Source organism: Psammomys obesus, unplaced genomic scaffold (genome assembly GCF_907164565.1).
Source record: "Psammomys obesus unplaced genomic scaffold, mPsaObe1.curated_primary_1811, whole genome shotgun sequence".
In the NCBI taxonomy this organism is placed as follows: domain Eukaryota; kingdom Metazoa; phylum Chordata; class Mammalia; order Rodentia; family Muridae; genus Psammomys; species Psammomys obesus.
This window is the reverse complement of record NW_026591918.1, coordinates 609,598-631,109: the sequence shown is the minus strand read 5'-3', so window position 1 is coordinate 631,109 and position 21,512 is coordinate 609,598. Positions and strand designations below refer to the sequence as shown.

Below are 21,512 nucleotides of genomic sequence, written 5' to 3'. Positions count from 1 at the left end.
GCTAAGTTCTACACTGATGCCGTAGTGCATGCTCCTGTAAGACCAGACTGTCCGCTGTGTTTGCTTGTTTTTAATTTGTTTATTATATATACAGTGCTCTGTCTGCATCAACACCTGCACAACAGAAGAGGGCACCAGATCTCACTGTAGATGGCTTTGAGCCACCACATGGTTGCTGGGAATTGAACTCGGACCTTTGGAAGAGCAGCCACTGTTCTTATCTCCAGCCCCCTGCCCGCTGGTTTTTAACATTTGCTGCAGGCTCCGTAATTCCTCTTTTATCTACCTTCTGACATCTTTCTTCTTGTAGTGTGTGTGTGCGTGTGTGCGTGTGCACACTTGCACCTGTGTACCAGATGTGTGCAAACCCATGCATGTGCTAGATATTGCATGCATGCCAGATGTCAGTGTCCAGTCAAGTGTCTTCTATCGTGTGTGTGTGTCAGGGTGTCTGTGCTGTCTGTCTAGTGTTGTGTCACCTTCCGATACAAGCTAAAATCATCAGAGAGGAGGGAGCCTCAAATGAGAAAATGCCTCGGGAAGTCCAGGCTGCAGACAGTCCTGTAGGGCTTTTCCTTAATTAGTGCTTGATGGGAGAGGGCCCAGCCCACTGTGGGTGGTGCAGCCCCTGGGCTGGAGGTGCTGGATTCTGTGAGAAAGCCGGCTGAGCAAGGCAGTAAGCTGCACCCCTCTGTGGCCTCTGCATCAGCTCCTGCCTCCAGGTTCCTGGCCTTTTTTTAGTTCCTGTTCCGATTTCCTTTGGTGATGGGCTGTGGATGTGAAGCGTAAGTAAGATAAGCTCTTTCCTTCCCCCCTTGCTTTTGGTCATGGTGTTTCATCAGAGCAATAGTAACCCTAACTGAGGCAGTCTCTGTGTGGCTGTAGCTATTCTAGAATGCAACTCCCATGCAGACTGTTTTCCCCTGGTCTCCCAAGTCCCGGAATTAAAGGCATGCGCACCACTCTTGATCTGTCACTCTTCATCTTGTTTTTTTTGTTGTTGTTGTTGTTTTTTTTTTTGTTTTTTTTTTTTTGACAGCCTGTCACTGCCCGGAAATTTACTTAATCTAAGCAATACTTGCTAGCCAGGGAGCTCCAGAGATCTGTTTCTGTCGCCCACAGTGCTGAGATTAGATTTGCTACATTTGACCTTCCCTCCCCCTTGGGGACTAGGGATGTATGCTCAGGTTCTTTCCTTGTGGATGAAACACATTGGTCACACTAGCATTGCCATTGATAATGGTGGGTGAACAGAGCTCTCACAGGATTTTCAGCCCTTGTATATTGCCTTCTGTTCCTGTCTGTTGTTTATCCTTGCAAGGTGGCTGCTGTTTTGTGGAAGAGCTGTATAGAATTGGCCTTGGCTGAAAATCAGGCTTTAAAGAGAAAGAACAGCAGTCCACTTGTGGTTTATAAACACGCCATTTGTCAAGTTTTTGTGCTACTGTGTGAACTGTGCTTCTTTCAAACCTTATCACGATGTGCTGTGTGTCTGGTGGGAACTGGGAAACAAGGAAAATGGGCATCAGGGAATGTTCATGAACTGGGATCGGTTGAATTCTGGTTGATGGAAAGTTGAGGGTTTTGTGGTGAAGGGTTTTTCCTTTTGACTCTAGTTTCAGGGTACAGTGTATCATAGGGAAGAGACAGGGAGTCACGGTGGCAGAAACATGGAAAGATAAGATTTCATTTTAGTTACCTGGTGAGGTCTCACAGAGAATGCGTATGGAAGTCCAGATGGTGCTGTATTTCCGACATGGAGGGCCGCAGCATGTCTGCCAGGACGATGCTGTTGTTGAAGGCAGATGCAGTCACAGCATCTAACAGACCAGTACGGCATGTGCCACACAGCTCCTTATGGACACTGAGACCTACAAGTCCGGCAGAAAGTGCGTTATTAGGTCCTTCAGCCACATGTAGCTTGCCACCCCTAGTTTTACATCTTATTTGGGGAGCTGGAGAGATGGCTCAGTGGTTAAGAGCACTGGGTACTCTTCCAGAGGTCCTGAGTTCAATTCCCGGCAACCACATATATCTATAATGTGATCTGATGCTGCCTTCTGGCATGCAGGTGTATATGTAGATAGAGTACCCATACGCATAAAATAGGTAGAATCTTAAAAAACAAACAAAACATCTTATTTGGGCTGTTTTGTTTTGTTTCCTTTTGGGCTTTTTTTTATTTCCTTCAAAAATGCAAATTTTTGGCCAGTTGTAACTTGGTTGACTGGAACAAGTTGCTTCTGTCAAAATTTATGTGCAGTTCTCTTTCAGGTTGCCCCTTCTCTGGCCTCTGGACCACCTTTCGTATCCAGTCTGTCCTTTGTTAGACTTAAAGCACTGTTTCTGCCCTGCTGCCCCGTCCAGCAGCTGCATTCCACATCAATAGTCGTTTATTTCAGGCTGGAAGCAGGTGCTGAGGAGCCACCCCACTCACAGTCCACCTTCAGCTGTGTGGGCAGATTCCTAGCATGCCTCCGGCGGCTTCTTCCACTAAAGCACAGGGATTGCTGGACTCCTCGAGTACATGGCCCTAGGCCACTGGAGAGCTAGCCTGGAAGTGCTAGGCATTTAATGACCCCGGAACAGTGCCTAACCTAGGAAGTGGAGAAAAGCGAGGCTTCAGCCTGTTCTTCTTTCTTGTTGCATCAGGAGGACTGGACTGCAGCTGTCCACAGCTGCTGAACTCAGGGGCCTTTCCTCCCCTCGCAGCTGCTTCACTCTCCCTCCCCAGTGTTCATCCCGGGGCGTCCCGCTCCCCCCCTAAGTCACTCAGAGTTTATCCCAAATCTTCTGGGCTTTTCATTTTTATTTATTTGTTGTTTTGTTTATGTTTTTAAGACTGGGTCTCTCTGTGTAGCCCTGAGTAGGTGGTCTTGGAACTCGCTGTAGACCAGGCTGTCCTTTAACTCACAAAAGATGCACCTGCTTCTGCCTCCCAAGTGCTAGGATTAAAGGCTTGCATCACTACTGCCCACCTCAGACTGGCTTTAAAGAAAATAAAAGATGTTTCTGTTTATTTTTTGTGTATGGTTGTTTTGCCTATGTGTATGTGTGTGCCCCACAGACACTCCTGGTACACATGGAGCCGGAAGACGGCACTAGATCCCAGGAGCTGTTATTACAAATAACAGTGAGCTGCCATGTGGGGCTGGAAATCAAACTCGTGTCCTCTGCAAAGAGAAGCAAGTGCTTTCAGCAGTTGAGCCAGAGTGGCTTATTACAGGCCTTTCACTCTTTCTTTTGCTCACTGAAAAAACATGACTTCATTTCCTTAATGGTGATGTTGTCACAGGAGTCTTAATAGAAATGGCCTAGCTAGAGTTGTGGGGAGGAAGGATTGTATATCTTTCTACGGGTAAAGCAGTTCAGTCCAGCCTCTGTCTGAATATCTTAGTCTCTAAAGGGGAAAGTTACAGGTGTGCCCACTTGCTCTCTCCATAAAAAGCCCCAGCTGCAGCTGTCTGCAGTAAGCTAATCCAGAACTCACTACTTCCAAAAAATTGTCAAAATCTGTGCTGGAAAAGAAGACGTGAAAGCTACATGTATAAAAGAACAGCGGCAAAATATTGGCTCCAGGTGTGTCTGCAGATGAGCTCCCAGCACCATGATTTATACAGTTTGGTGAGAAAACAACTTGGAGAATCACCTTTGCTTCACATAAGATAATACCATTTATTAACTGTCATAAACAGAGACTGTGTCTCTACTGCTAAAAAGCCCCTTCTTAGGAAGGGGCTAGGAGCTGGGCCAAGCAGCTATGTCCTTCCTCTTACACCAGTTCTGCTGGTTGCCAGCAAGAGCTGCTCCCAGTGTCTCAGCCATTTTTATTCTCAAGGGTGCTGTTCATAACAGTTGGTGGCAGTGAGTTCTCCTTGGTTTGGCCTTTGCTTACTTTGGAGTATTTGTTTGGTTGTTTTTTGCTTTTAAGTCATTTCTCCCCTTTTGGCACTCAGTAAGCTTAATATACAATTGATCCAAGAAGCTTTTTTCATTTAATACTACTGTAAATATTAGCTGAAGTTGGTTATATAACTTTCTGTTACAAGTTTATTCCCATATGCCTTATCTGAATGTAGCTAAATCTCACATGTCTGGTTTCTAAAGCTGCTAAAACATTTTCTGTGTACTTGTACCAAAATACAGTCAAAGAAAAAACTTGGTCTCTATGATTCTTGTCCAGGTTGGTTTTTGTCAGTTTGATACAAACCTAGATATACCTGGGAATATGAAATCGTAATTAAGAAAATGTCTTCATCAGATTGGCCTGTAGGGCATTTTCTTGATTGATGCTTGATGTAGGAGGGCCCAACTCAGTGTGGGCAATGCCACCGCTGGGGCTGGGCAGGTGGTCCTGGCTTGTGCCAGAAAGCAGCGTGAGCAAGCCGTGGGGAGCAAGCTAGTAAGCAGCCTTCTTCCGTGCCCTCTACTTCATAGTTCTCAGTGATGGAGTGTGACCTGAGAGTTAGGAGCTCATATAAACCCGTTCTTTTTTTGGTCATAATGTTTATCTTATCACAGCAATGGAAATGCTAATTATGACACTCTCTGAATCAGTTTTCTCAGTATGTTTTCGAGAGACATGTTTGGGCTGCAGGCTGTTCACATTTGTTTTGTGGTTCTTGCCACACTTTCTTCACCTAGAATGTCCATTCTCTTTGATTCTCTGTGTTCATACCCTTTTTACTGTAACACGTTATTTTTATATGGAGGGGCACACACTTGAGTGCTGGTGTCCACAGAAGCCAGAGGCATTAGATTCCTCTAGGCTGGGGTTAGGGTAGTCATGAGCCACCTGATGTGCAAAGAGCAGCAAGTGTGGTTAACCAGCGGCCTCTTCAGCCCCCACCTTTACAGGTGTGTATAGCCTCAGAAATGAGCCTTTTGATGTATTTTATGGGAATGCTGTTGTCTATTCTTTAAAGTGGAATTCAAAACCCACCACTCTGTTGATTAATCGTTCCTACTCCAAGCCTAGGGTTCTGTTTGTCTGTTGGCCCTGGGTATTTTTCCTGGGCTCTGTGTGCACTGAGTTTTGAGGGCATAAAAAGCATTTTCTTTCTCCACTGCCATTTGTAGTCTTCACTTTTGTACCTATTACTGTAACACTCTCTTGTTTCTCTTAAGTACTGGTTTTGTTTTCTAATAGCTGTTGTTTTTCTTAAGTACCCAGTTTTTGTTTTCTGTATTTAATTTCTCACCATGTGTTCCTGGATGGTTTTTAAGCATTTTTCTTGTTTACTGTTTATTGTCTGTAGATGTAAAAAAAGATTGGTCTGACCATGCTCTCTGGTGGGAAAAGAAGAGAACCTGGCTGCTTAAGACACATTGGACCTTGGATAAGTATGGTATCCAGGCAGACGCCAAGCTCCAGTTTACTCCTCAGCACAAACTGCTTCGGCTGCAGCTTCCCAACATGAAGTATGTGAAGGTGAAAGTGAATTTCTCTGACCGAGTCTTCAAAGCTGTGTCTGACATCTGCAAGACTTTCAGTAAGTTCGACCCTTCAGTAAAGTGTGATGCAGATATGACTGGCACATTGACCTTATCCTAGGGGTGTGGGTTGGGATGAACGCTGTATGCATCTGTACTTGAAATTATTTATAGTTTTTAATGTTAATTTAAGATAAAGAAGTATTGGGTTAAGATGGAACAGGAAAAAAAAATAGGTTTTTGTCCCTGATTAGAATCGTATATTATATAAAACTTTTTTCTGATGACTTAATTATTTGGCAGTAGTGGGGATTGAACCTTGGGCCCCGGTATACGCAAGGCAAATGCTTTTCCACTGAGCTACACCCTCAGCCCCAACAAAATGGCTTGTCAGAGGGATGGGAAGGGAACAGGCATTGTTTTCAGAGGGCTGTGGCTCTTCAGTATTTCCTTCACATACTTTACTTTGATTTTAGTAATCCTGAGAAATGTTGTCACTTCCTTTGAAGGCCTGCCCACTCCTAAGGAAACTGCTGTAAGGACTCTTGCTGACCCAGGGTAGATGCCCTGTGCCTTCAGAAAAAAGATATGGATTGCTTTTTACTTTGGCTGACCAGCTTATGATGTATGACAGGAAGCATTCAGCAGTCAGAGAATATGCGAACTTTCATATCACTAATGCATGCTGCTTAGACATATTTAAAGATTTTCTCGATCTTAATTCCAACTAGAACTAGAACTCTTTCATACAGAGGACACTAGTAATTCATAAATATATTGGCCCCACAGTAACTTTGCTCTACAGTTTGATTTGCTACACATTGGCTTTGAGACCATTTTCTGTGTTTCGTGTTTCTATGTGGGTGTGCAGATGTTTATGCAGGAGTCTGAGTCTTTGCAGGTGTGATGACGATAGGAGGCTCTTGGTTGTCTGTTCTACGCTCTTTCTGCACTAATTCCTTTAAGCGGTGTTTCTGGAGCGGTGTTCTGGCAGCCAGCCAGCCTAAGCAGTTCTTCACTGATGGGGTTACAGTTGTGTGTTCGCTCTTTAGGTAGATGCTGGGGATTCAAACTCATGTCCTCATGCTTGCATAGCGAGTGCTCTTACCCACAGAGCTGTCTCCCTGGTCCCAAGTACATGGTTTGTTTGTGTACAGTTACTGTTTTATGCTGTCTTACAGTAATTATGTGTAACTGCACTGGTATTAATTCTCTTTCCCAGCCCTGTTAGTGGACGTTTAGGCTGTCTCACTCTTGAGAGCAAATGTGCAGGGAGGTTTTGGTTCTGGTCTGCATATTGTTGACAGGTTTTCAGTTGGGATAGCTTCAGGACACCCTCACCTAATTCCTCAGCAGCTACACACGCTGCCAGAGCCAGATGCCCCTCCAGTGCTGCCGTGGGTACCTGGCAGGAAGGCTGGGCTGGGAATGTCGCGCCTTAGCACAGGCTCTAGGTTTGTCCTGAGGAGGCTCCATTTCTTGTCCGTGGTTCGGGCCTCTTTTGATCAAGTCAGTATCTAGTTTAGGCCTTTTAAGGTTCTTTCATTTTTTTAAAGATTTATTTATTTGTTGTATACGAGTGCTCTGTTTTCATGCACACCAGAAGAGGGAATCAGATCTCATTATAGATGGTTGTGAGCCACCATGTGGTTGCTGGGAATTAAACTCAGGTCGTCTGGAAGAGCAGTCCATGCACTTAACCACTGAACCATGTCTCCAGCCCCAAGAATCAATTTTTTTTTTTTTTTTTTTTTTACCCTCTGAAATGTGTATGTGTGTTTTATTTTAAAGCAGTCTTAAAAATGCTCATCTTTTCTCCCCAGTTTTAGACATCTTTTGCTTTCATTCTAAGGAACTTGGGGTACCAGAGGAGAGATACAAGCACATTAATAATCACTATTTTTATCTAATGCTGGGATCACTCATTCATGTCTAACCAGATAATGCAAGTTAAAACACTCAGAAGTACAAAGAAGGGCATACAGCTGTCTGCCCTTCATCATTTTTAAGCCACAGTAGTGTGGGTAAAAGTCTTGACTGTTCCTCTCCCAGCTCCCTTCACAAAGCACACGTGTGGCCTGGTCCCCTTGTGTTACTGTGATTTCGGGGATGTGCCACCACACATGCCTCAGAATCTTTATTTTTTTGTTTTAGTAAAACAGACATTTTTTATTTATTTATTGCTTGTGTGTGGCAGTGGAACAACTGTTGTGGTGATATGCTTGTGGAGGTCAAAGGACGACTTCTGGAAACTGGTTGTGTTCCCGTCCTGAGTGGGTTCTGGGATTGAACCCAGGTCCTCAGCCTCTGCTCTGGGCTATTTTCTAGCCCATAGTTTTCATCTTATGCTTAGTGTTTTCTCTGCCTTATTTTTTCTAAATGATCTTTGCTGATGCTAAGCTCCAAAAAATGTCTGTGTTTTTTAGGAGCTCTGCAGTTCAGTGTAGGGCTGGTGTTTTGTTTTTCTCTTTGGGACATAATCCAGTGCCAAGACTATGAGCCTGTACCCTGGCTGAGGCTTGAGGTTAGCAACTGCTCCGTGCTCTACCCACTGAGCCATATCCCAGACCTATGTTCTTTTTCCCTTTGTTGGTTACTGTTGTTAGAACTGCTATTGATTTTTTTGTAGTCTATCTAATAACTCTGTTGAGCTCTGTCTTAAATCTTAATAATTTATAGTCTTTTCCTCTCTATATGAATAATCACACCTCTTATAAATAATTGACCTTGTCATTTGTGCTTCTTTCTCCTAACCTTGTCTTACTGTAACGGATTAGACTTTTAGTCACGTTGTGTGAGAACAGTAACAGTATTGTTGGATTGTTTCTGATATTTTACATTGAATGTACATTTTGTTGTGTTTAGGAACTTTTTGTCTATTTTATTCCTAATATCGTAACTCATAAAAAAACACATGAAATGTACATAAGTGGAGATCAGGGAGCTAGTCTCCTATATAGAACAAAGGGGAGGACCAGGGTACCTCAGTTAACTTTAGAACTCTTCATAATGTGGCAGAGTTCATATTCCCCTCTTTTATCATCTGTGTGCTGTCACTAAATCTTGCGGACTTTTTTTTTCCACTCTGTGAGATGTCGTTCCTGCCACACTCTTTGTGAGTTTGGTAAATGCAGGGGCTGTTTGAGGCTCTGTACTTAGATTTCTTCACCTTCCTAAATACAGCCAAGTGCATGTGTGTTTTGTTGTGTGTGTTTTGCTTTGTTTTGTTACAGCTACTGCTACTGCATTGCTTTTTCAGCCACCTGTATGTCTCACCTGCTGGCCCTGTGTTTTAGATTCAACTCTTTAGAGTTCTGGGATGAGACAAGGCCTGGCAGCTTGGCCCCAGTCCCCAAAGGCTTCCAAAACCTGGGTTTTCTCATATTCAAGCCATAGCATCTGCAGGGTTGGGGGAGCCCTGAAGAAGCTAGGATTTAGAGATATAATTAAGTCGTTCTGGAGTTGAAGTGGAGGATTGGGTATAGAAATAACTAAGGCAAATAGTTGGTTTTAAGTAATTAAATAACTACATGTTTAACATTTTTTAACTTTGGATTCTTTATGAATTTCACTGATGTACTCCAATTCTACTCATCTCCCTGTCCTTTCATATCTGCCCTCCGCCCTTGCAACCATCCCCTCCAAATAAAATAAAAAATAACAAACACACACACACACAAACCCATCTCACTGTGGAAGCTGTGTGCCACGGTACATTTGTCCACACATCTTCATCTGCAAATGCTCATTGCAGAGAGTCATGGGTCTGGTTGAGGCCTCCGGCTTCTGCTATACTCTCAGTACTGGATCCTCACTGGCACTCTTTTTGGATAGCCTGTCGTTGCTCTGTGTCGTGGAGATCCTGCAGCTTTGGATCTGGAGGCCCGGCCTCTTCATGTGCTCCAGCAGTTCACAGATGGGGTAGAAGTGGGGTGAGCTAAGTCGAAGCCCTGGATCTGGCCTGGTAGGAGCTGAGATGGTCAACACACCAGCTTTCCCACACCCACACCAACAGGTTGGCAAGTTCTCTAGCACTGTCCCTGCTGGCTCAGCCAGCACAGACAGCAAGGGTAGGGCCAGCTCTCCTGCTGTCATGCCCATGTTGGCTCAACCCCATGGGTGCTCACACCCTCCCCCCAGCTCTATTTGCTGTTCAGGTGCAGGGTCCACTCTCTAGAGAGCTGCAGCTGGAAGGGGACCAGGGTCAGCTCTTCTGCTGTCATGACCTCAGGGCCGCCTCTCCCCGCTGCAGGTAAACAAGGGGCAAGGGGGGAGGCCTGTTTTTATGCCCATGCCACCTTATGGCAGAGGAGTGGAGCAGCCAGCTCATTCCTGTCCTTGCCACCAAGGCCAGCTCTGCTATGCTGCCTGGGCAGCGTGCAGGGCCCTCTCTCCAGAGTGCTGCAGCCAGTGAGAGGCAGAGCCAGCTCTGTACAGCTTGGATAGCAACATGGTCCCAGCCAGCAGTTCATACCAGGGTTGTCTTATGGCCTGTGGTGGCAACATGGGCCATGGACGGGGACAAAGACCCGTACATGACCACAGACCCAAATTTGGCCCTCAGAGGCAGTGCCGTCTGGGACTTCACTGTGGATGGCCTCAGGTGGCAGGGCAGAGTACTCCACATCAGGCTGTTCCTCTCTACCCTTCCTCCTCCAGATTCACCTCTCTTCACAGTGCTCAAACCTTTTAGCTTTTCTTTCATTCTTGTCTCTCCATCACATACTTGCACATTGTACTGGCTCCTGCTTCAATGCTGGCCATGCGGCAATCGGGGCCCCTTTAAGTGTCTTCAAATGTTTGTCCAATCCAAAGATTCCAAAGGAAATAAACCTCTGGCCAAAGTTAAACACCACAGTGAAACTGTAATTCAACATAATCGTTCATGGTTGAACCCACCACAGCCGACTAGAGAGGTTAGTAGGCCAGCGATGAGAAGAAGGGAACGCAGCAGGACATGTCCAGCCAGTTGTGGGTCTCCACTCCACGGACTGCTCTTCCTCCTGGGCTTAGGATGCAGCTCTGGGCATCACAGCGACTCACACGGTGGTTGATTTTCTTGAAGGAAGAAGGCAGAGGCCCACGGGCACTTGCATTTGTTACTGGTTCTGTTGGTGGACAGAGTAATTCACCATTTCCCCAGGAGCAGGAACGAAACTGCCTTCAAGTCTCCATTTCCACCTCTCTTTATAGCGTACAAACCCACTTGGCTTCTCTGCCTTCCATCTCTACTAGCTATTTGCTCACTTCTTTCTCCCCCATCACTCTACTACCTACCTACTGCTCCCTGCCCTGTTGTCCCAGCGCTCCCAGCCATGTTTAACTTTTTTGATTAAGAGTAATTGAACGCTGTTCTCGCTGAAAAATACTCCTTGTAAGTGCCATAAAATGTTAGTATGTGTATTGGGAAGGAAGCATGCATATTTGATGGACAGGATTATTAGTCGGCAGTGTCCCTGCCTATGTTTGACTCATTGATGAGTGAGTTTTAATGGTTTTTGAAAACTAAAGGATATTTGAGATTCGTGAAAATGACAGGAATCTAAATTGCCCTGTCCATAAGTAGGCTTAAAGTAAGCTTGTATTGGAGCCGCACCACGATGCGCTGGTTCACATTACCAGGAAAGCTGGGGAGATCTGCACAGGGTGGCATGTTTTCTGTCTTCCCCTTGTAGGGAAACTTTGCCAGTCCTGAACTTACTTGGAGACACACTGTTCGTCTTTCCACCACTGAACACCAAACACTGGCGTGACTTTGTAACTACTCCTGGGAATCATTTTCTCCTCTTAAGTCATTTAATATTCAAGCCAAGTAATTTTCCTCAAATTAAATGAATCCGCTTAAGTGCTGGTCACTGTGGTTTCATTAGTTGAACTCTTCTGGGTTCATTCTTGTGGCTCTTGATTACTGTAAGAGAAGTAGAATCAAAAGGAAGAAAAATGACATAGCCAGCATTACCAAAATGTAATTAACATCAGAGCCAAGAGGAAAGTGAAAGATGCCAGAAAGGTCAGTGGTGCACACTGATGGACAGTCGGATGGAAGATTGTCTAATTTTGCTGGGCCCTGACAACCTTTCCAAGGTTTTTTTCTTTGTTTGTTTTTAAAATTGGTTAAAAAATGTTTTATAATCTAACTCTTACAAAAATTCCATGTTATGATTGAATGATTGGCTTGCTGCCTCTCCTTTTTAAAACAGATGTTTCTGTCAGAGAATGCAGAGTTCCTGTCTAACCTGTACTCTGGTGTGCAGGCTTCACATGTGTGCATGCCAACACTGAAGTGGACAGTCCTCGCAGAGCTTCCTCGTGTTCTGTGCTTACAGTGTGTTAGGTTACTGTTCACAGACCAGGATTTAGGTCTGCCCAGAGTGAGATTAGTTAAGCCATCGCTAATCATTCCCATTTCCCCCTCTGCGCTGACGTATAATGATAGAGGAGCAGATTGGAGGGTCTCCTGCAAAGATGAAAGGGAAACTATTGTTGTTGTTGCTGTTCTGTACTTTCTGTTTATTTGTACCCTCAGAGTTTTAGTCTAAAAATTGTTTAGTGCTTCTTGTTACTTTATTTTAAATTATTTTTCTCTTATATTTTGTTTTTTTTTTTTTGGCTGTAAGCTGAAATCCTAACTCAGCTATGCTCTAGATAAGGGTTTACATGTTCACATCATAAGAAATTACATGAGAAAACTGGAGTGGTTAGTTACATGTCTCTAAGGACAAGGCCTGCATTAGTTAAGGTTTCTGCTGCTGTGATAACCAGCATGACCAAAAGCAGCTTGTGAGAAAAGGGTTATTTCAGCGCCCAGGTCACACTCCATCACAAAGGGAAGTGAGTTTATCAAGTTGATTTAAAAACCCATCAGGGCAGGCTCCTTTGGGAGAGGGTATGCTGAGCTCTCTTCCAAACTTGACTAAGTAAAGCAGAAATTCTCCAGAATCTTCCCTCGAATCTTGTTGCCCACCTGGATCATGTGGCTAGTCTTAGCTACAAGAGACATTAGTGAAACATAGGAAGATATTAATGTTTGCAGTTTCCCTATGTTAGAGACAGGCAGAGAAAAGGGTTAAGATGTGGTCAGTGGATTTGTCCTTTCCTTAAGCAGGTCTGCTGCATGCTTCTTCTTAAGCCTATGAAGAGCCAAACTAAGCAAAACATAAAGACTAAAATCATGTTTGTCTAGAGTGACAAAGGGCTTATGAAAACTATTGATTCCGTTTATTTTTAAAATGTGTTTTTGTGTGGGTATTTTGTCTGCAATGTATATAGGTGTACCATGTGTGTACCTGGTGCCCGTTGAGGCCAGAAGAGGGTGTCAGAACCCCAGGAACTGGAATTATAGATGATTTGAACACGGTGTGGGTGCTAGGCAGTCCAGCTTCAGTCCTGGAAAAGCAGCCCTACTTGTAACAGCTGAGCCGTGTCTCCAGCCTCTCACTTAACGATCCAGTCAATTTGAGGCATATAACCTTACAGGTAATATTGAGTGCATTTTGACAAATCTGGGGCAGCTTTCATAACTTTATAGTCTAGTTTCCTCAGTCCCCTTTGCTCTTCTGACCCCAGTGACCACTGATCTGTGCCCGATCACTATAAGGGCTGTCTTTTTTCAAATGTCGCTTAAGTATAACCATAAAGTATACAGCCTTTTCTATCTAGCTTTTCCCAATTGGCGTGATGCTTTCTGCCCTTCATATATGATTTGCCTTTGGTGGTTTCAATGGGAAATGTTTCCCATAGGCTCAGGTATTTGCACATATGATCCCCAGTTGGTAGCACTGTTTGGGAAGGTTTGGGTTGCACAGTCTTGCTAGATAGAGGAAGTATGTTGCTGAAACGGGCTTTGAGATGTAACCACTTTCTATTTCCAGTTCATTCTGTCTGTTTTGTGCTTATGGTAAAAGATATGATCTCTTAGCTTCCTGTTCCTGCTTGCCATGCCTCCTTCTTGTTGCCATGGTTTTCTAACTTACCTTTCTGAAATTACAAACCAAAACAGGGCTGGAGAGGTGGCTCAGAGGTTAAGAGCACTGGCTATTTTTCCAAAGGTGCTGAAATTACAAACCAAAATAGGGCTGGAGAGATGATGGCACCGGCTGTTTTTCCAAAGGTGCTTGTCACCTAGCCTGAAGATCCGAGTTTAGTTTCTGAGACCCTGTCTGTAGGAGAAAACTTAATAATTTCTGCAAATTGTCATCTGGCCCACTATACACACGCCAACACACACACATGCACACACAAAATAAATAAAATAGGATAGAAATTTTAAATACAGAGGCAAAACCATCCACTTGTAGTTTTTGTAGGAATTCTAGGTCATAAGACATAGGAAATTCACCAGCTCTATTGTAAAACACCCATACTAATTTGCCTTCTGACCAGCAGTACTTGAGAGTTCCAGGTGCCTGGCATGCTGGTTTAAATAAGAATGACTCCCAATAGGCTCATGTATTTGAATGCTTAGTCACCAGGGAGTAGCACTGTTTGAAAGGGTTAGAAAGAGTAGAAGGTGTGGCCTTGTTGGAGGAAGTGAGTCCGGGGGTGACTTCGAGGTTTCAGAACCCCTTTCTCCATCCATCTCCCCTCTCTGCTTATGAAATCAGTATGTGAGTCTCATCTTCTATTCAGCACCTGCCACCATGCTTCCTGCCATGATAATGGACAAAACCCCTGAAACCGTAAGCAGGCCTCGGGGTTGCCTTGGTCGTGGTGTCTTGTCACAGCAGGAGCACAGTGAGTAAAACTCCGTGTTCTTAAAACACTGTAAGCCTCCTGGTGGATGAGAGTCCAGAAAGTAGTTGCTCATGTCCATTCTCTTGGTGATATTGTGGTTCGAATCTGAACTGTCTCCCACGGCTGGTGTTCTGAAGCTCGTTCTCCAGCTTGTATAGTATTTAAAGAGATTGTAGAGCATTTATGGCAGGGATCTAGCTGATAGAAGTAGGTCACAAGGGACAAGCCTGATTCCAAGACCCTTTTTGCCTTCAAATCGTGCACAATTCGAATGGTACCCCTGTAAGCCCCCCTCCCCCAGGCTCCTGCCACCATGCTTCCTCACCCTGATGGTCTGCAACTATAAGCAGAAAGTCTTTCCTCCTTTGCATTACATCTTTTTGCTGTTGTGGTCAGAGCAACACAGAGATAACCTCAGGTGAGGTAAGTTTGAATTCCTTGCCCTTCTCTTAGAAAATGGACTGTCTGGTAGAACTACAAGTATTTCCTGCATGTTCTGGATGTAGAAACCATGTTGGAAGTGTTTTAAAAGTGCTTCAAAGTCCAAAGTTCAACGTCTCTCCTAAGATTCATGCGATCTTTTCAATGTAATATCACCTATAAAATAAAAATCAAATAACAGATCACATACTTCCAACATCACAGGATATACATTACCATTCTAAATATCAGTGAGGAAATACTAGACCAAAGCAAGTCCAAAAGCCAGCTGAACCAACTCCAAACTCTGCATCTCCGTATCTGATGTCCAGTTCTTTCAGCTTTGTTGACTACAACACACTTCCTTTTTTTGGGCTGGTTCCACTCCCTGTTAGCAGCTTTCTGCTCAGTTCACGAACCCCAAAAAACCAGGAATAAATAACTAGACTCCGCTGTAAATACATGAGGCTCTTTTTATTATAAAATCATTACAAGCTGCAGCTTGGGCTCACACCCCCCACCGCCGAAGAAGTGAGAGCCGAGAACCTCGTGCTCAATTTAGTTGGGTGATTTAAAGATTCTGGTCCCTCCCAGCATGCCCAAGGCACGGGTGACTCCTGCCTGGCAAGCATCTATTGGTCAAAATGCTACATTTTGAATTAATTGGCAATAGGAAGATCCCCAAACCATTAATGATCTGGTGTCCCTCTCTAGGGGGATGGGCCAGTTTCCTAGCAACTGTATCTCTAGTGGGTGGGGAAAGAATGCAGTAAGGCGGTTCTTCCCCTCAGGGCATTCCTGGACTTCACCCAGCTAGTTCAGGCCTTAAATATTAATAATAGCTAATGATTTTTAATCTTTTGGTCTCTCAATATCCCATGGTTCTGACATCTCTAATGCCTTGGGGTATCCAAGGCAACTTCAGCTTCACAGCTTCTTGTTCCAATGTCTAGGATCCACACGAGATCTTCTGGGCTCCTCCAAAGGACTTGGGTCACTTCTCCAGCTCTGCCCTCTGTAGCATGCTAGGCTCTGGTTAAGTCCACTCCACTGCTACTGCTGTTCTTGGTGGTCATCCCAAGGGACTAACATCTCCAATACCCTGGGGTCCTCTACTGCAGCGAGGCTGCACCTTCACCAATGGCCTTTCCTGGCCTCTCACAGAGGCCAGCCTCAGCTGCTCTCCATGACACTTCATGCCTTCAAAATCAGTGCTACTTGGGTGACTCTTAGACATTACCAAGTCTGTCTGCCAGCACGAGGTCTGTCTCTGGAACACGGCTTTTGTGCTCAGAAAACGCTTCTCAGGAGATCATGCCTCAGTGTTGCTGGTCTCTTCTTAATCACCACCAATTTCCTAGCTGCAGCTGACGAGCATTAGTTATCCCAGAAAGCCCTTCTATTCCCGATCCAGATCAGGGCCGTGTGGCTGAGGCTGCCAAGCTCTGCTGCTTGCTGGAGCTGGAACATGGCCTCCTCATTCAATTACATCAAATACGTCTTCACCAGCTTCCTTCCTTCCTTCCTTCCTTCCTTCCTTCCTTCCTTCCTTCCTTCCTTCCTTCCTTCCTTCCTTCCTTCCTTTTTTGGTTTTTTTGAGAAAAGGTTTCTCTGTGTAGTCTTGGCTGTCCTGGACTCCCTTTGTAGACCATGCTGGCCTTGAATTCTCACAGAGATCCACCTGCCTCCTCTGCTTCCCAGAGTGCTGGGATTACAAGTGTGCACCATGGTGTTTGGCTCAGCCTTCTGTTTTCAGTGATTTCCTTCACTTCCTAAGCTTGGCTGTCCTGGAACTTGCTCTGTAGACCAGGCAGGTCTTGAACTCAGAGGTCTGCTTGCCTCTGTCTCCTGAGTGCTAGGGTTAAGTGTGTGTACCACCATGCCTAGACCAAAAGTGTTCTTTAATTTATTTTTCACAAGATGGAAGGTTAGCTGGGTGGGATCTTGCCCCAAAGTCACCACTCACTTTATTGTTTTTAATATCTTTAATCTGTTTATCTCCTTGAGCATAGGATTTAGCTCCATTTCACTTCCTGGTGCCCCTTTCTCCTTGAATTGGTTTCGTATTTTTCCTTGTTCAGCTTGCTCCTTTTCATCAAAATGCTCTTCTTAAAAGTGAACACTGGTAATTGCTTGACAGAGTCCAGTATTAGGACTACACATGATGAGGCTGTTTTGAGATTTCCTTTGCCAGTGCAGTTTATCTAAAACGCTTCACTTCAGACAGAGAAGCCACATACTTCACCAAAATATCCCAGGAGCAATCTCTAGGCAGCATATTAAACTTCTCCTCTAAAACCTCTTGAGCCAGGCCCCCAGAGTTCAGTTTACCCTCAGTATCTTATGTCTTCCATATTCCTCCTAGGATGGCCCATTAAGCTCCACTTAAAGCATTCTGCTGATTTCCAAATACAAAGTCCCCACGTCCCCATTCCTCCAAACAAAAGCCTGGGTCGGGCCTATCACAGCGATACCCCAGGCCCTGGTACCAGTGTTTGTCTTAGGGTTTATTGTTGTGAAGAGACAACATAACCAAAGCAGCTCTTATAAAGGAAAACATTTAATTGGGGCTGGCTGACAGTTTTAGAGGTTTAGTCCATTATCATCATGGCAGGAAGCATGGCAGTGTGCAGGCTGACAAGAAGTTGCCAAGAGTTCTACATCTTAATCTGAAGGCAGCCATGAGGAGACCCTGATTTCACACTGGGTGGAGCTTGAGCATCTTTCTTGCTTTCTATTAAGAGTTTTGTTGTTGTTGTCCTTTGTGACTACAGTTAGTTATCTCCTGGTGACTTATGAACTACTTCTACTTTCATCTTCAGAGTAATTGCTTTCAGGAGTGTCCAACCTTCAACCTGTGCCTGTGTTCAGGATGGGTATAAACACAGCTCAACACAAATCATCGCTTTTCTTAAAACGTTATTAGGTTTTTTCCTTTGTTTGTTTATTTATTTTTTACTTTTTATGTAACTGGATTCGTGCAGCTCTTGAGCAGGAGGTTTGTAGATGACAACAATGTCATGGAGGTAGGCATGTCTGCAGAGGATTGTCTTGGTTGCTTATTGGTGTAGGAGGGCCCAGCCCATTGTGGGTGGCATTATTCCTTAAGCTGGACTCTGAACTGTATGAGAGCAGGCAGGCAACATGGGTACATTCATTGCTCTTCGTGGATGTGATGGGCTGGTTGTCTTGAGCTCCTGACTTTGAGATACATGGAAATGTGACCCAAATAAACCCATTTTTCCAGAAGTTGTTTTTGGTTAGGTTGTTTTATCTCATTTATTTCAGAAATGAAACTGGCACATGCAGGTTTTCACTTGTTCTTTATCTACTAAAAAAAAAAAAAAAAAAAATTTTTTTTTGATTTTTGCCTTTAGTTTTGAAAGACACTATAGCTGAAGACGTCTAGATTTTTCTCCCTCCAGTAATTGATGTCTTTAAGTTGTTTTCTGGTTGGCATGATTTCAGAGAAGTCTATTATGCCTATGTTTGCTTTTTAGGGATCTGTTTGCCTTTTAGTGATGTATAAATGTGTTTCATTTTCAATAGTGTCTCTTGTTGTGTCTTCAAGTTCATTGGTCCTTGTAATTAACTGCCAATTTTGCTAATTATCCTGTCCAGTGTATTTTCCATACCTACTACGTTTTCATCACTAGAAACTTGATTTTATTATTTTTATTTGAACCTTTCACTTTTTTCTTCATTATTTTTATATTTCTTCATTTAAATGTACACACTATAGATAGAGTAATTCCTGTTGTTAGTGGTGGGTGCTTCATCTGGGTAATTTCTGCTTTCCTTCCTGCCTCCTCTTCTTCCTTTTCCTTCACTTATGATTATGGATCATACCCTCCCTGCCTCTTTATGAGATACTTGGTTACATATTATACTTTTTTTAGTTTAGTGTAGTTGGTAGCTGGATTTTTAAAAAAATTTCTTTGAATAGTGCCAGATTTTTTTTTTTCTGGTCATCAGTCAGATTATTAGGAAATTGATTGGTGTGTTGTCTTTGTCTTTTAGGTTTTGCTTTTAGCTTTATTAGGGTAGATCCAGAGCCACCATGAAGTAGTTATGGAACTAATTTAGCTTTATTCCTAAAACACATCCTAAGGTGATGTCTTTTGGTAATTCTTCCACTCTTCCAGGTGGCAACATGGTTTCAGTCATGGGTCCTTTCTTGTTTTCTAGTCTTGAGTGATTTTTGTTCACAGTCACAGGTCACAGTTCAGCCAGACTCCAGGAAACATTTCTGTAGACCTTGGGAGACCGCTGTGTAAATAAAGCTCCCTTTTCTATCTGCCTCTTCTAACCATCTTTCCACTGACCTCCATCTCAAGTGTCTCAACTCGGCCTTGCTCTCTCTGCCTCTCCCAGCCCCAGCTGCCTTTAGCTAGTAAATTGGTACAGGGAAAGACAAATTCATCCTTTTGGCTTCTTCTTTATTATTGTTTAAATAAAGGACAGTAAATGTAAGCTCCTGCGACTCTATCTTCATTAGACACTCCATTCTTAATTTATCCTGGGATTTTTTTTCTTAGTTTTGTGTGTATCTATGTGTGTGTGTGTGTGTGTGTGTGTGTGTGTGTGTGTGTATACACTTTTCTTTTCCAGAAAGCCAATGTTGTTCATTAAAGCATGTTTAGGTGCAAAATCATTCTTTCACTGGAATTTCAAATTGACCACATTCAAAGCCATGCTCATGGTATTCCCTTACAGATCCAGCCTTCTTAAAAGGCTCTGTCAGTCACCCAGGCACATATGTACAGGAACAGCAGAGTCGCCCTTAGCACTGCTGATCTTGTCAGCTTGGTGGGATTTAGATCACCATGGAAACAAACCTCTAGTTTTGTTTGGGATTGTCCAGATTAACTGAGATGGGAAAACCCTAGCTAAATGTAGACCTTTCCACAGGCTGAGGTCTTGGACTAAACAGAAAGGAGAAATGAGGCAGGCAAACACCTAATCCTCTGGCCCCGTGACTGACTACAATGTAACTAGCTGCTTCTTACTGCTGCTCCACCTTCCTGTCATGGTAGAGTGTCTCCTCGAACTGTGAGCCAAAACAAGCCATTCTTTTCCTGCTGTTGTGAAATCCTTTGTTGCAGAACTATAAATAACTGATTGCCTGCATAGCCACCTGAGTCTTCTGCAAATCCTCCGCACTGCACTGATAATCTACTTGCCACTGTCTCCTCATGGGTTGTTCCAGGCAGCCTCTTTAAATGTTCTTGTGCCATTTGGTACACTCCTTAAGCAGAAACAGTTTAAAAATTATTTTCTTAAGGGGATGAAGAGATGACTGAGAATCCTCGCTGCTCTTAGAGAGGACCAGCACCCACAGTAGGTGGCTTACAACCAACTATAATTCCAGTTCCAGGGACTGGTCATCCTCCTTCCTCTGCAGGCATGTGTGTATAAGCTCACAATGAAAATGTCTTCTGTAGGGCTGGAGAGACGGCTCAGCAGTTAAGAGCACTGGTTGCTCTTCCAGAGGTCCAGTTCAATTCCCAGCAACTGCATGGTGGCTCATAACCATCTATAGTGAGATCTGGTGCCCTCTTCTGGTGTGTAGGCACACATGCAGGCAGAGTACTGTATAAATAATAAATAAATAAATTTTAGAAAAAGAAAGAAAGAAAGAAAAAGAAAATGTCTTCTGTTACATTTGATCCCTACATTTTTCTCATTTGTTTCCTTAGAGTGGAGAAATAGAACATCCTTGTAGTAAGGAAAATGTGAAAAAGTGTGACTAGGGTAAATAATTTTAAGATACTAATTTGAAACTGTCTTTATTCTGCTTATTAATAGAATTACTGGATTGAAAGTTATTTTGCCCTCTTAAGTCACTGCTCAGAAGTCTGGTGGGTTATAGTGCTGTTGTTAAGTCTTGGTAATGATTTGAATTTTCTTTTTCTTTTTTTTTTTTTTAATTAAAGTGGGTTTTGTTTTGTTTGTTTGTTATTGAGACAAGATTTCTCTTTGTACCACTGCCAACCTGGAACTTGCTAGGTAGACCAGACTGGCCTTGAACTTTTTCTTTTAATTAGTTAATTAATTTAATTTTTTATGCATTGGTGTTTTACCTGAATGTGTGTCTGTATGAGGGGTATTAGATCTCTGGAACTGGAGTTACAGACAGTTGTGAGCTGCTATGTGGGAGCTGGGAATTGAACTTGGGTCCTCTTGAAGAATAGCCAGTGCTCTTAACCACTAAGCCATCTCTCCAGTCAAGGCTCTGAATTTTCATTTTTATTTTTTTCTTTGTGGACTGCTTTTTCACTTTGGGAACTTGTAGGATCTTCTCTGTACTGTTTTGAAATTTTATAGCAATGTTTCCATTCTGGAGACTCCTGACCAGGACCTATTTGTTGTGTGAGTGTTAACTGTTCTCTTGCTAATTCTCCTTTTGTTTCCTCGTTTGCCTTTTGTGCATGCTGCTGTGCAGTGTTCTTGGCTTGACCTTCTTACTGACTGCATCTCTCCTATTGGAGTTTTTCACTGTGGCACACCACATTTTAATTTAATTGTGTTGTGTTTCTCCAGAGTGTTTGTTGCACAGATGATCAGTAGATTTAAGATTGTTGGCTTTGTAATACAGTTGTGCCTCAGTAGAGTATATTCATAGAGTCCCTCCCCTGTTGTTAATTTTGGTTTCTTTAATACCCTGTTCATCTCTCATGGATGTCTTTGTCTCATCCTTAGCATATTACTTGAAGTTGTTTTAGTTGTACTCAGCATTATGCTTCTGTGTTGTTTGTTTTGTTTTGTCTGCTACTGAGCTCTGTCTCTGACTTTCATATTTTCATATTTCAGCACTTAATTGCCACTGTAAGGAAGAATTATAAATTTAGCAACTGGAAAGAACACAATTTTTATCTTGTAGGCTAAAAGGTGGGGCAAGCAGCATGGCTTAGCTGGGTCTCTGC

At 43.5% G+C, this 21,512-nt stretch overlaps 1 protein-coding gene across 1 annotated transcript in view; it reads left to right on the top strand.

Moving 5' to 3' along the window:
* Fermt2 (FERM domain containing kindlin 2) overlaps positions 1-21,512 on the top strand; it is a gene marked incomplete at its 5' end in the record, with an annotated part of 77,317 nt that overhangs the window by 21,585 nt on the left and 34,220 nt on the right. The window contains 1 exon segment of the mRNA XM_055612321.1: positions 5,259-5,492. Within this exon segment, the coding sequence (XP_055468296.1) occupies positions 5,259-5,492 (234 nt within the window).